Source organism: Erigeron canadensis, chromosome 8, assembly GCF_010389155.1.
Source record: "Erigeron canadensis isolate Cc75 chromosome 8, C_canadensis_v1, whole genome shotgun sequence".
Taxonomy (NCBI): domain Eukaryota; kingdom Viridiplantae; phylum Streptophyta; class Magnoliopsida; order Asterales; family Asteraceae; genus Erigeron; species Erigeron canadensis.
The window spans coordinates 44,053,481-44,068,344 of NC_057768.1; the positions used below are offsets into that span (position 1 = coordinate 44,053,481).

At 35.6% G+C, this 14,864-nt stretch overlaps 2 protein-coding genes across 10 annotated transcripts; one reads left to right on the forward strand and one right to left on the reverse strand.

The window, feature by feature from the left end:
- Positions 1–1,114: 1,114 nt before the first annotated feature.
- On the forward strand, positions 1,115–5,772 carry LOC122579740. Its single transcript, XM_043751966.1, has 4 exons — positions 1,115–1,730; positions 4,129–4,560; positions 4,867–5,140; positions 5,348–5,772. Exons 1-4 carry the CDS (start codon positions 1,212–1,214, stop codon positions 5,497–5,499), a joined length of 1,377 nt encoding a protein of 458 aa, XP_043607901.1. The 5' UTR covers positions 1,115–1,211; the 3' UTR covers positions 5,500–5,772.
- Positions 5,773–6,253: 481 nt separating this feature from the next.
- On the reverse strand, positions 6,254–13,934 carry LOC122611234 (cyclin-dependent kinase G-2-like). Of its 9 annotated transcripts, none has more exons than XR_006325490.1 (9): positions 12,002–13,934; positions 11,678–11,813; positions 11,127–11,215; positions 10,823–10,934; positions 10,649–10,755; positions 10,258–10,566; positions 10,097–10,172; positions 8,370–8,687; positions 6,254–6,733 (listed from the first exon to the last, which is right to left on the reverse strand). XR_006325490.1 is itself a non-coding variant. In XM_043784222.1 (6 exons), exons 1-6 carry the CDS (start codon positions 13,630–13,632, stop codon positions 10,467–10,469), a joined length of 2,175 nt encoding a protein of 724 aa, XP_043640157.1. In that variant the 5' UTR covers positions 13,633–13,934; the 3' UTR covers positions 10,206–10,466. The 9 variants fall into 9 exon arrangements, 1 of the variants encoding a protein (XP_043640157.1); XR_006325489.1 differs by lacking the exon at positions 6,254–6,733 and adding an exon at positions 7,679–8,267; XR_006325491.1 differs by lacking the exon at positions 8,370–8,687.
- Positions 13,935–14,864: the final 930 nt, after the last annotated feature.

The window sequence follows — 14,864 nt, forward strand, 5'->3', positions numbered from 1 at the left end:
ACCCATTTTGATAAAAACTTAAAAAGGTTGCCTTTTTATTTTAATTTGTTGGGGTTTAATCAATCTTCATTTTTGAGGTTTGGAATTTGCTGGTTAACCTTTTTGGTAATTGGGGTTTTGATCCCTGTTGTTATACTTCTAGTGACAGCTAACTATTGAGGTGTGATATTTATCAAATAAAAGGTTTGAGTTGTTAAATGCAAAAATTGTCCTAATGGTTTGTCATTTTTACAGTTTTCATCCTTGTCATCAACAAAGCCATGAGAACTTTTCATCCCCAACCTCTAAACAAGAATATAATCTAAAAACAAAAACAAACTCAAATAAAAAAACCTATATATACCTACATATGAGGATTTAGTCAACCGATCATCTTCAAATGCATATGAAGATTTGGTCATCTTTACCATTTTAACTAGGATTTATCTTTTTGAAAACCCATTTAACACGGGTTAAAAGGGGAAGATGACCAGATTATCATATATAGGTGTTTTCACTTGGAGGTGATTGACTAGATCTTCATATGTAGGTATATAACTATATATAGGTTTTTGATTTGAGTTTGATTTGTTTTTGGATTAAATTCTTGTTTTTAAAAAGTTCATGTATTTGTTGTTGACGATGATGAAAAATGCAAAACTGACAAATCATCGGAACAATTTTTGTACTTAACTCTAAAAGAGTCATGGGTTTGTTGTTTGGGAAGATGAAGAATTGAAGATGGATGAAAAGACAAAACTTCTCTGTGAGGGGGTTAACGGAAAAGTTATAACGGCATAAACAAAATGCAAACCATATGGATGATTTTGGCCCGACATGAATAAAAACTGCAAAAACAACAAACCATAAGGACGTTTTTTGACTCTAACTCTAAAAAAAAAAAAAAAAATTTATAAATTTAAGTCAAACATACATAGGTCAAACTGTAACTAGTCAACCTAGTTACCTAAACCATCAATCATCAATGCTCCATATTGGAAAAATAAAAATTAAACACGGAGTATTTGTGTAAAAAGAAGAAAAAATTGAAACCAGAAAGAAAAAAAAAGTAAAGATATTAAATATGAAACATTGCAAGCAATCTTTCTTTTTCCTTTATAAGTACGTCCCTTAATCCAAACTTTATGATTTCCAAATTTTCCACACACATACACAAACAGACAACAAAATACTGTAAGATTTTCTCCTAAAAAGCGAACTGGTTGTGTCAAATGTCAAATCACTCCCCAACTCCAATACAACAGGAATCAAAACAACAAGATATCAAAACCCCTTTAACTAATCATACCCAAATCTTCCCAAATGAACAAATTATACAATGCATAAATGATCCATTATCAGTCCCTCTTCATCCAGCTGAACAAAATCAAGAAAACCATGAGACGCAGCTTGATCAAAGCTTAAAAAGGCTGCTTTTTTATTTAAATTTGTTGGGGTTTGATCAATCTTCATATTTGAGGTTTGGGATTTGTTGGTTAACTTTTTTGGTAATTGGGGTTTTGATTCCTGTTGTTATACTTTTAGTGACAGCCAACTGTTTGAGGTGTGATGTTTATCAAATAAAAGGTTTTGAGCTTGTTATTGTTGCTTCTCATGCTTGTTTGGCTGCTGTTGCTTTGCTTTGTCTTTCACATAATTTGAGAAAATATGGGATTAGGAAGTTTTTGTTTGTTGATCAGTATAATGGCCATGTTGAAAGGTTCTCAAAGGAGTATATTCAGAAGATTTCTGTAAGTACATATATGTCTCAAATTTTCTAAGTACTTATGTAGGTTTCATTATTATAGTCTATATTGGATTATTCTATGGATTCGTTATGACTATTTTTTGCATAAAGTTTGGTTCTTTATATATATACGAGAACAAGTACCCGCGCGTTGCGGCGGTAAAATGATGAGGGTGATAGGTCATAAAGTGTGATTGGTCATAGGAGGTTATATGTCATAGAGTGTCATAGTCAAATGCCTTAGTCGTACGGGCTCCACACTCGGATTTAAAAATTCGTCGAAAGTATATCGAATGACATCTCTAATGAAAGAGCATGAAATTTTAAGAACACCCATATAATTTTTATAATTTATCGATGTACGGTTTTTGAGATAAAAGATTTTGAAAGAATTAGAGGAATAAAATGATTTATGGAGGAGAGAGAAAGTTGTATGCATTGATGTATGGTACATTATGCATTAATATGTGTATATTGTTGAATTGAATGTTGAAAGTTGAAAAGTGAATTTGCTTTATAATATAGTATAGAAGTATAGATATATATATAGGGAAAAGTAGGGACTTCTTATTTTAGGGACTGTTAGGGACTCCTTCTACCTCCTTCTCCGGCCACCACCAACATCATCTCTGACCACCACCACCACCATCACCATGATCATCTCCGACCACCACCATGATCCTCCGGCGACGGCGACCATCTCCGGCGAGACTTACACATGTGTAAGTAACTTACACATGTTTTAAGTACAATTTTTTTTAGGTAGATCACCCATCACCGGTTACCCCCTATGACCTATCACCCTCAATGACCTATCACCCCCACCAGCTTTGGTTTATGAATATTCTTAAGGGCGAAGCCCGCTCCGAATCATAATTTTTATTCAACTTACACATGTACTTACACATGTGTAAGTCTCGCCGGAGATGTCGCCGGAGATGATCAGTGGTGATTAGATCCGATGAAAATGGACGGTCTAGATCGAGTCCTTAACAGTCCCTAAAATAAGGAGTCCCTAATCTAACCCGCCCCTATATATATATATATATGGGATGGGAATATAAGGCTGTTAGACACCTAAGCTTAAATGCCGTACACTCACATATTAATTTTTTAAACCATGAAAATCATGGGGGACTCAGGCATTTATTTATTAAACAATAAATAATAAAATATTAGTATGTGAGGGTTCCACACCGACAGCCTTATATTCCTTTTTCCCATATATGTATATATATATTGTGCAATTGTCTTTGTGATGATTACATAAAGACGAGGTCATGGTTTTAATTCCATGCCCATGTCCCTTTAAACATAACGTTACATAATTTATCTCTGCCATGTTGGCCCACAGGCGGAACTACATGTAAGCGAGGGGTAGCCGAGGCTAAGTGTCTGTTAAGTTTTTGTAGTATAATTTTTCTGAAAAATGATGTAGTTTTTAATTGATGCTACGAGTCAAATAAATATAGGATACCGGTCAATGTAACTGATTTTATACTTTTGAAAGATTTTTTTATCAATATAACTTATAAATATGTATTTGTGCTAATAAATATGCAAAGGATACGACCGAAAGTGTCAAAAACTCTCGAAAACCAATCAAAAATAGACAAAAATCCTTAATAAAGTGTTAATATTTGTAACAATCTAAACGTTATCGTCACTTTGCGCGATACAATGTTAGTAAAAAAAATTTGGGCTACGGGTCACATTTAATCCTGGTTCCGCCATTGTGTTGGCCATGGGACAGGTCGGTGGATGCCGCCAGAGGGCCGGTCACAAATGTTTCATAGTGTAATTTACTGTAGAAAGCCTAGAGGTAACTGTAAGTTGCTGTATATACTCGCTCCCTGTTAGCATTAAAGGATTGAGGGGTTAACCCTCATCATTTTTTTGTGATACCAAGTAATTTGAAATAGATAATCAACTGTAAAAAAAGAAACAATGTTTTTCGTTGGGCGTAAAGGAAGGGAGGATCAGTGATAATGATCTCTTTTTTGGAATTTCGAATCATCAGAATCAGCTAATCTGTTTTATTGGAAAGAATTTAGGTATAGGAGAAAACAGCACTTACAAGGTAAAAAGAAACTAGGAAGATTATGGTGCTGAAACATGTTTGCATCAATTTTAGACCTTGATGTTACATCTTGTCTCAAACTGATGCGTCAGATTTTTGGTGCATGAAGGTGTAACAAAAGATGCATCAGGAAACATATCAGCACTTGAATCGTTCATATCCTTGGTATCTTATGAAAGACCCTTTTCTCCTGTTCCTCCCCTAGAGTCCAAGTGTAAATCTTTTCTTATAGGAATGGAGGAAGTCTGATTTGTTAATGATGTGTTTTTCAATGGCAATCATAAACTAAATAGACTTATCAAGGTTTTTTTTATTATGACAGGAATCTATGCGTTTGTTAGTTTTATGGGTTCTTCCATGTCTTAGCTTGAAGATTGCACGTGAATTCATTCGTCTTATGTACATGCACCATGAGTCATGGTGGAAGTCTTTTAGTATTCTCATTGCTTTGACTTTCTCATGGGCTTACGTGAACTTTATCTATTTATCATCATGCCTCGTGTTCCATTTGGTCTGTAACTTGCAAATTATCCACTTCGATGATTATGGGAGACTCTTGGAAACAGAAACGGATGTTCTGGTATTCATAGAGGAGCATGCCCGTTTAAGGCATGATCTGTCAAAGATAAGCCATAGGTTCCGGATTTATCTCCTCCTTGTGTTCGCGGTTGTCACATCTAGCCAATTTGCAATGTTATTCCAAATCACAGAAAACAGTAACAAAGTAACTTTCATAAATGGAGGTGATTTTGCGGTAAGTTTAACACCAAGACCTACTTTAAAGGTGGCAAAATGGGTGGGTTTTCACTTTTGGATGGTTTGTGTTAAGTTGGTTTAAAACAGTTTTTGTTCAAAGTTTAAAATTAATTAGTGTTCCATATAGATTTTAAAGCTTATATGATTTTCCAAATAAAATATATTTTTTGGGCACAATAGTTATATGCATTAGAAGTACATTTTGGACAACTTTCGACATATTTGATTGATGTGATCCATTTCCTTTATTATACCCTATACTGTTTCAACATTGATGAAGTTGAACGTCTCTTGGTGCATTTAGGTGTCGTCTATATCACAGGTTGTGGGAGTGATTTTGTGTTTGAATGCTGCTGCTAAGATTTCCCACCGGGCTCAAGGCGTTGCAGCACTAGCAGCTAGATGGCATGCTTTGGCATCATGTGGTCCAGATGAGAGGTCTCATATGAGACTTAACAATGGAGCGATAACTGCCGTGTCTTCGGAAAGTGATTTGGAGGCAATGAATTATATCCCACTCCCTACAAACATGCAACTGTCTTCTTCTTTGTCTTCATACCATAGAAGACAAGCATTTGGTAAGCAATCCCTAATCCCTGAATCATTATTAGCAAACATGAAGTATAATTTTCAGTTAGTGCGTCCTTGGTTAATCTATTTTCTCATTATTCACAAAGTTGATATGAATAGTTGAATGCATGAATATGACTTAATTTCTTAGGTCAAACTTATGACTTTCCAAATTCAGACCCTTTATTCAAATGATGTTGAACCTTTTTTTGCAGTGATGTATCTGCAGAACAATCCTGGAGGGATTACTTTGTATGGTTGGACAGTGGACCGTAGTCTTATAAACACAATCTTCTTTATCCAGCTGTCTTTGGTTCTCTTTGTGCTGGGCAGGACAACGGTATTTACATATGAACGTTCGCCATGATGTTTATCTTTTTTTATAAACGTTTCACAAAACTTTTTAAGCGATCTAATCGGCCGGATGGCTAAATGTGAATTCATTTGGTCATATCGTGTGCTCGAATTGTAAAATGTAAGTTAATGATGAAATACGTAGGCTAGGGCTATAGCTTCACAGGTATAAGTCTGACTTATTTAGGTTTGTTTTGTTGTTGAACCTGAGCTGCGGTAACAAACAAGCTAAAAATCTTTATATTATTTACGAGCTGGCTTTCTAGCTTGTATTGTTTTATTTTAAGCCTGTGGCTTTTTGTTCCGAGTTGCATTGTCTAACAGCTTATTGGCTTATAAATATAGATCGAATCAACAACGGCTGGTTTAGTACTCCGTACATTGCTAGTTTGCTATGGATAATCTGTAAAATTGTATAAGTTACAAGGGGTTTTGGGCAATGACAGGTAAAAGTTTTGGAGATGAACTCATCAATTATACTCCATTCCCCAAAGTAAAAGTTTGTAAGACATAATTTTAAACCATGTAGATAAATAGGGTTTTGTTGTTGACAATACTTAAGGTTGTCTTTAAAGACTAATTGGGTGCATTAAAATTTGTACTTTGTTGAAATTCAAGGGGCGATTTTTAATATATAATTTACAAATTTTTAAACATGTAATAAGTTGTTAGTAACAGATCTTAGGGTTGTCGTTATCATTTTTTTTTTAATGGATCTTTGATTGTGTAAAACATTTTAGTGGTATTGAAAAGCTAGAAACGATGTATTTTGTAAGAAAGTGAACTGGTTTTAAAAGAGGTTTGCAGCTCATTCCACCAGATACATCACAGCTTTTTATTCACACATCCCCATTATACAACTGTTGCAATAGGTATACAAGCATCTAACGCCTACTATAGTGACATATATACTGGAAGTTGTGGTACTTTTTGACACCTCCCGTTATCTAATGTGTCAAATCTGTCATGTCCACTATAATCATCGTAAATGGGGTACAATTGATCTTTAAATGTATCTAGAATTTTACTGCATATAGAATCTATCATTGACAGCTTTATGATCATCTGATATTATTTTGTTGGAGTTGATTCACATTTTGTTGGAGGGGATCTGAGTCGGTTATGATCCTGGAGACCTCAAAAGTAATAATAGGTTAGGTTTGTTGGTTTTGATCTGCTTCTATGTTGTCCAAACCCAATACTACTCCATTATGGCTTGATACATCACCAATACAAGATCTTATAACCTGTTATCATTCACAAAGACCATAAAATCATGATTGATTCTCCTTAATAAATACCTTAAAATTCACAACTGATAAACTTTATAGGTTGCCACCCAGTTCTAAGCATCCCCAACTCCCAACACTGCCTCATTTGATATCGATCATGGCCTCATTTTCGTAGAAGTTATGCAAGACATGTAGGGGTAATGTTGATTGCCATTTGCCACCTTTAATTAGTTATGCATAACAATAACTCATTGTCTACAAAGAGTGAAAGACAGACAAATCAGTCAACTTTCTTCATAAAGGACTCCTATAGGCTATAGAGAACTCAAAAGTAAAATTTGAGGTGACTTGGTGCTCAACATCATTGGCCCCCCTGTCCTGGATATCAAATGTTGATTGGCTTCCACAGTTCCACTCACCACTTTTGTTATTGGGGAAAAGTGATTAGGAGTTATTCCGGAACCATAACACGGAATCCCCATAACATGAAGATTCCTGGACTTTTGGTGTTATAGTGGTGGAGGGTAAGTGATGTGCTGCAGATGTGGCAACAGGGGTTCCATACCTGATGTTCTTGATACGCTCCTTTTTACTGAAAATAACAAAAGCAAACACGACGACAAATTTTTTGTTAACTGAAAGGAGGGTCAGATGGATTCCTGTTATGAGCTTGAACTGATCTTCACTTATTCAAGAGAACTTACTAGAGACGAATCTAAGGAAGAACATAGAAGCTATAAAAGATCTCGATTTGCAAACCATACAAGAGAAAAACCTTTTGATGATACCTTTAGAAATCATATTACATTTGCACTTCAGGTGCTTGTTCCCTTGATGATATACCGTGCTGATACCCAATTCACACAATGACATAATCAAGAGTTATTCTTTGCTGATGAAAAAGAAATATTATTTCGACATTATTAAAAAAAAAGGCACAAATCATTTTTACGCCAAGCATTTAAATAAACAATACTTTTTTCCAGTTATAATCTTATAAAAACAGTTAAGTTTCATTTGGAAGTTATTTTAGATATCTCTAGAAGCAATTAAAAGATAAATGGAGCAGCTGGTTTTGGGTGATGTCTAGCGAAGAGGGGCATAATTGCCTTTAACAAAGCAGGTATGAAACCAAGTAACTGAAAGTAAACATAGCGGGAAGGCAAGCTAAAAAAACTGCACACGTGTGGAATGGGCTGGAGAACGCTAAGGTATCGCCAGGCGATAATCCAAAACGCCATAATACTTGGCCAGTGCAGAGGTCACTTGTCACGTATACTAGTAGCATCCGAATAGGATTGGCTTTCCAATTCGTTTCCACAGTATCCCAAGTAATTATACACTAACTTCATAGAAGTCATAACTGTCAACACAGCACATTGCAGTTAATGTGTCCATGTCTTTCTATATAAAACATGCCTAAATGACCACACTTCCTGACATCAGATAGAGTCTCAATTATATGTACATACAGTTGAGTCCAGCGCCAAACTTTATACTATGGGAACCAGCCTAAGTATGATCTCAGAGTCCCTTGGCCATCAGTCTACTGCCATATTATACACACTGTGAATCTAAATCCTTGTGCTCGTCATACTTCCTATATAAAACTGCATAAGCTTCATAATGTTAAGTATAAGCATTTTCGAACCTGTAGAGATCATTTCCTTGAGCTTCACACTTCAACATGGCCTCAAAAATCATGCATCATATACCACTTCTGGATAAATACCCTATAAACTGAACATCCAATATCAATCTAGTGAGTAGCGATGATTCATCTCATTATACCTTTTTACAAGATATCTTCAGTTCAAATACTAAGTAGGGATGCAGGCATGCAGCACAATAAATGTTTGATAAGAAAGAATGTTCACTTTGCTTGGTCAAACATGAGCTTTTCATCACTTATCTTTCTTTCTTTTCTTTTCTTCTAGATACAATCTCAAGAATATAGTGTAAATCCAGCCTGCTAATGAATACTCCAGATTCAACAGTTTGCAACAAAAAAGAAAAAGGATCCTTTACTTGCCAAACAATAATACTTAAACTGCCAACTTAAACTTTAAACATACTGCGATCTTCATGGATTTAGAAAACTAAGAAAGCCTTTCCATGGGCGATGGGGTAAAACCACAACCTAACCAAATCAGTTGTTAACCATCTAGCCAACAATCACAACATCAATTGGGTAATTCAAGTGTTACGATTGCAAGTCAGTTGTGATGATATTGAGTTATAAAAAAGAATAAATAAAACAAATATGTCAATTTTGTCACATTTTTTATAGTGTCTTTCAGAGGGGCAACTAACAATTACAAATTTTTTGTTATACAAAAACTGCTACAAAAGATAGTTTCTCACAACTGAACAGATCAGGTGTTTCAGATGCAAGTGCATGTCATGGGACATCCTAAAAATAGTGATGGGAGTAATGTTTTAATACAAACAAACATTTTTTACGTGAGATCTCTACTATGTTGAGGTAACCACATGTTTTTATATGGAAACCGAATCCTGTACGAAATTTGTTGATTAAGGGAGACCATTGTTCTAGATGCAGGTTAAAATGTAATTTTAAAGACAGGTATTCAGCATGTGGAATATGAAACTTCAATTTAGTACATCACACACAATTTAAGCATAAAGTGCACAGACAATCTTAAAGGTTTCTGGGTGCACAGGCAATCTTAAAGGTTTCTGGGTGCACAGGCAATCTCATGAGCTTGCTTAATTAATATTGCATTGAGAGTTGCAGATAGATATAATTTATTGATACAGAAGCTTCTCATACTTGACCAAAATATGAATAAATAGATAGAGTACTCAGAAACAATGTCATGGAAGTATGAAACAATGATTCAAGGATCAACAAGCCTGAAGTAATATTACAGGGAGATGTTCAGATCACATCCTTAATCTTACCTCCACCCCCCAAGAAAAATAAAGTGTATATTCCTATTCTGTAGTAATACGTAATTCATATAGCTAGCTTATACTTATTAATCATTTCTCTAGAGCTAAAAATGGACCTTATGTAAACTTTCAAAGATAAGTTTTAGTGTTTGATGGTTAAGAACCAAAACTGGATTCCAATTTGGGGACAGACTGAAAAAGGAAGAAACATAGTTGCACAAAACCAATACTAAAATTATTGTTAACACGGTACACATGCAGTCATTCATCATTATTTTAAATTAATGTGTTGTTCAACAGTACACACTTTAGTGATATCTATGATACCAAACAGTAACTACCAAAGCAGAAGTAATATACAAATATCTACATTAGAAAATTAGTAATGACATTGGTATTGGCTGGAAGAAAATGATACTGATCATCAATAGTACTACAAGTATATTAGATTTAAGGTATTACCTTCAAAATGCACAACTTTAAGTTAGACACTCCATCAAAAGCTAAGAATGCCCCCTCCATGCAACACCAACCACCTCTTGCAAACACAATACAAAGATTAAGATGAAAGTAATAAAAAAGGGCCCTTCTGAAATTAAAATCCAAATAAATGAATCTCTTACAGTACACAAACAGAAAAGTTGTTACACCGACAAATTTCTAAGTATAAATTCCCCCCTACAGCAAAAGCAAGGCCATTATGCCACACCTTGCACAAAGAAGTCAGCCTGCAATGTTGACAGGAAGCGGAAGTAGATATCTCTTCACACCCAGATAATGAAATGGGCCTGCCAAAAACAGCACAAGATCAAATTCTTCATAGCATCTTATCTTAGCCAAACAAACCACCTGTCCCAAACTTGGCTTGTTGCAGCTCTTTCCTACGCTGCTCCTCTAAAGGATCAGGGCTCTTCATCACCCGGCGTGTGCGCCTGAAATAAGTAGCAATCTGATTAGACCAAAGAATAAAGGTTTAACTGTATATCGCATGTTCACCATGCTCAGCTACGATACCTGTCCTGTGCATGATGAGCAGGAAAAGTAGGCATAAAATCTTTAGACTTCGGAAGAGGGACTTCACAAAACCACTCATGGTTAAGAGCAGCTTCAGCTGTTATCCTCTGCACATATTCCATAATATTGTTTATAGTGGATACCTTTTGACTGTATATCATCATCAAATGGTACCTTTTCAGGGTTGTAGGTTAAAAGTTTGTTCAGCAAATCAAATCCAGCATCAGACAGAACTGGTGATCCAGTAAAAGATGTTGCAGGGAATTTTCTACGTAATAAATTATACCTGAGGAGAATAAAAAGTTGATCAATAAAACCAAGAAAGATTTGAAACAGAAAATCAGTTACACCAATAAAGGCCAAAAAGCCAGACCAGAAAATCACCCAAAGCTAGAAGCCTGGGAAAACAGGCAAAAAACAGAATGTGAACTTTATATTCAACATGAAAACTTCCTAATATAAGAAATGGAACACTTACTGGTGCTTAACAAAGTTCGGCTTCACTCCAGGAAGCTTTGAAAACCCAGGCCAAATCATCTCATTTGGTGTACCAAGGGTTTTAAAAATCTGCAAGGTTGACACAATTCAATACCAATGGCCAAACAAGAATACAAAATATTTAGACAGGTTGTTAACCAAAAGAATTGCTCATTTTGTTCAATTGATGCACTGCAATATGAGGGCAACAGCCATACTTGTTTCTGATAATTAAGATGGTGAGTGAGGCTTATTTATGATGATTTGCTGTAGACATCTCAAGTTAAACTTGGACTCAACCCAAAAAAATGTAAAGATTCACTAACACCATCGGGGGAAAACCCACATGGGATATTCATAAACTAGTAAAGCTACCTGACTCGTAGCCAAACAGCCAATATACCCTTGCACTAGGCTTCCATTTTAAATGTGATCCAGTAGACCAAATTATACCACAGCTACCACTGGGGTAGTTATACTTGAGATTTTGAGACTTACATACAGTGTTGTCAATTCTTGAATAAGGAGCACAAACATCTATGGTAAAATTACCTTGTCAAGCTGATCAAACTCCGTTTTCCCATTGAATAATGGTTGTTTTGACAACAATTCAGCCATGATACATCCCAATGACCACATGTCAATCGCAGTAGAATACTGTTTGGATCCCAACAGAAGTTCTGGTGCCCTAAAAAGAGTAAACCAGCAAAGTAAGATCGACGAAACATAACAGGATAACACTATGAAGCCAAATTAAATAGAATAATATTGGTGAGACAACACAAAAATGTGAATTGATACCAGTGCCAATAAAAAAGGTCAGAAATCAAATAAGACAACACAAAAACGTGAAATTTAACTAGTACTGATGCTGACCTGTACCAAAGAGTCACTACCAAATAAGTGTAGGGTTTTAAAGGGCTTCCATATTGGCGAGACAATCCAAAGTCACAAATCTTCAACTCACCACGATTATTTAAAAGTAAATTTGATGTCTTTAAATCTCTGTGAAGAACCCAATTGTCATGAAGGTATTTCGTTCCCTCCAAAAGCTGGAGCATAAGGCATTTTACTTCACTCTGACTAAAAGGTTGTTTCATTGTCTCCATCAGTGCCTTAAGATCGTGTTCCATGTATTCCATCACCATAAAAATACTGTCCAGGTTGCTGCCAACCACCACTTCCTTCACATCTACCACTGACTGATGATGAAAGGATAGAAGGATATTTATTTCCCTCAGGGATGTCAAAGGAAACCCTTCTCTTTCTTTCTCCATCTTCACCTTCTTCAAAGCAACAACTTCTCCCGTTTTTTTATCTTTAGCCCTGTAAACAACCCCGTAAGTGCCTTCATCTATCTTGTTCAATCTCTCAAACTCATTAACACTTCTACAACCTTGTAGCATATTTACAATTCTTTGAGGAGGTAGAACCTGTCGTGGTGTGCCATGAGAGTCGGAGTCGCTATCGGAATCGGTATACGATTGGCTAACACTAGATCCATCACTACCAAGATCCTCATATGTTTCCGGATAGTCCTTCCTCACCATATCCTTCTCAAGATGATCGTCAGTACTAAAAGACCTAATGTGACAGCCATTTTCAAGGGACTCAAGCGGTCGTGGGCTATTTCCTTCGGCGCCTTCTCTATGATGCTCCCCTATATCCGCACTCAACACTTGCTTTCCCGAACCAAGAGGTACAGAGCAGCGACGCAATTTCCGCTTCTTAATCCCATCATTACCTAACGCATCAGAAACTTCACCTTCATGGACTGGGGAATCGGCATCATTTGCCCATCGTGATGACCTTATATTGGGAGCAACCACATAGTCTTCGTCTTTTGGTTTCCCTGCATTCTGAACATACACAAGATTCTCATCCCTCACAGATGTAAAAGACAAGTCTACATTCTCATTCTGAACACGGGATGAAGCTCTACCAAAATCGACTTCAAAACCATTAGAATCATGTAACCCAATATCAACACGAGTATTACCTGGAAAACGTCCTGCAGTCTCGAGCTTATCAACTTCTAAGGTAGAACTATGTACAACATCTAGAGGAACAGAGTCGGGTGACTTGCTCTTAAAAGTAACACCCATTTCCTTTTCATCTCTGTCCCAAACAATAGGCGAGAACTTTCTTATCTTACGCGGAGGACTAGGACTAGAACGGAGCACTTCCTCTACCTTAACACCTTTATCATTATTACCGAAACCAATACCCTCATCACTAAACACCTCACCGGGTTCCCTACCTCTAACTCCACCACTACCTCTCAAATAGCTCCTACCGGTATCAGAACGGTAACCATTGCTTAACTCCCTATCTTTAACATCCCTCTGCCTAACCTTACTCCTGTCCCGAACCACCCGGTTCCGGCCCCTCTTATCGTCAGTATTATTACTGCGATCATTGTCTTCTCTAGAAACACTAACTTTGTTAATGGATACATGAAAATCAGCCTTACTCTCCCTAAATTCATTGTAGTCTCCCGCGGCCATAGATTCGTATCTATATCTATACACAAAATACTCACTGAATTCTAAAACCCTAAACCTAGATTATATATATCAGTCACAGGTTGGGAAATATAATATGATAATAAGAATAATAAAGAAAATCAGATTTAATATTAGGTATCCAATAGAGCAATCTCAATTTTTTTCTAATACTTGCTATGAATAACGAATACCTAGAAATTGAAAAACATGATACAAATAATTAGGGGAAAAAGGCAAAAAGTTGAAGGCTAAGCAGACGATTACCGATGGGGTGGTTGCTGGATAATGGCGGTGATTTTATTTACGAAAAATATTTTAGCAAGAAAATTGCGGGACAGATATATTGAAAGGGGGGAAGGATTTTGTAAATTCATATTCTACTAAAATTTATTTATCGATATTTAAATAAAAATATTACTATAAATAATTAATGGAAAATATAAAGATTGTTTACAAACTTTTTACAAACAAATTTTTATAAACTTAACTTTGACTAATTAAACCATCTCTATCTGGTCTCTCTCTTTTTTTTATCTCTTGTTTGATTGGACCATTTCATATGCCATTTATGTTTTTTTTATCTCTTTTCTTCACAAAATAATCTTATCACGTGGATCGACGCTAGTGTTTGCTTTTAAGTTTGATCTAAGTGGTTTTAGGATAAGTTGCACTTAATGTATTTTGATAAAAATCAACTAGTTAAAGTAGTATCGTTGGATCAAGTGGTTAACACTTTTACCTTTAGAGACAGAGGTCAAAGATTCAATCATCATCCGATGCAAAGGTTGGAGGTTCTTTTCTATCATTTAGATAGAACCTAAGAGCAGTCTTTTTACTTTGGTAGAGATAAAACTGTCTATATTTCAACATTCCTTATACACCGTTGATGTATTGAGATCCAAACCCGTGGAAAAAGACATTTGAGTGTTTCATTTTATGCATGCTAACAACCACCTTTAAAACTGTTATAAATTATAAAAATGTATGCATAATCTTCTTTGGTACCTTGCTGAGGATTATCTCATATTTAATAAAAGTTGGTCGTTAAAAAAAAATGTACATATAAGTTCACCATAGGAAATGATATATCCTCCTAATTAATCTTTTAACTACAAGATCATGACATTTGACAAATCAAAAGATGAAATTAATAAAAAAAAACTTTGTAATTACTTGTCATTTTTATGAAGATTCATAGGAAATTTTTAGAAAAATTAATCATTTTCCATTCA

Bases quoted from the DNA above. Each gene is read 5' to 3' on its own strand.
- LOC122579740 (XM_043751966.1), top strand. From the start codon at position 1,212: ATGTCAAATCACTCCCCAACTCCAATACAACAGGAATCAAAACAACAA. The intron at 4,561-4,866 runs GTAAGTTTAACA...TGGTGCATTTAG, and splicing joins TAAATGGAGGTGATTTTGCG to GTGTCGTCTATATCACAGGT. The intron at 5,141-5,347 runs GTAAGCAATCCC...CTTTTTTTGCAG, and splicing joins CCATAGAAGACAAGCATTTG to TGATGTATCTGCAGAACAAT.
- LOC122611234 (XM_043784222.1), bottom strand. From the start codon at position 13,632: ATGGCCGCGGGAGACTACAATGAATTTAGGGAGAGTAAGGCTGATTTT. The intron at 10,935-11,126 runs GTAAGTGTTCCA...TATTCTCCTCAG, and splicing joins CCGAACTTTGTTAAGCACCA to GTATAATTTATTACGTAGAA. The intron at 10,756-10,822 runs GTACCATTTGAT...GAATATGTGCAG, and splicing joins TAACCTACAACCCTGAAAAG to AGGATAACAGCTGAAGCTGC.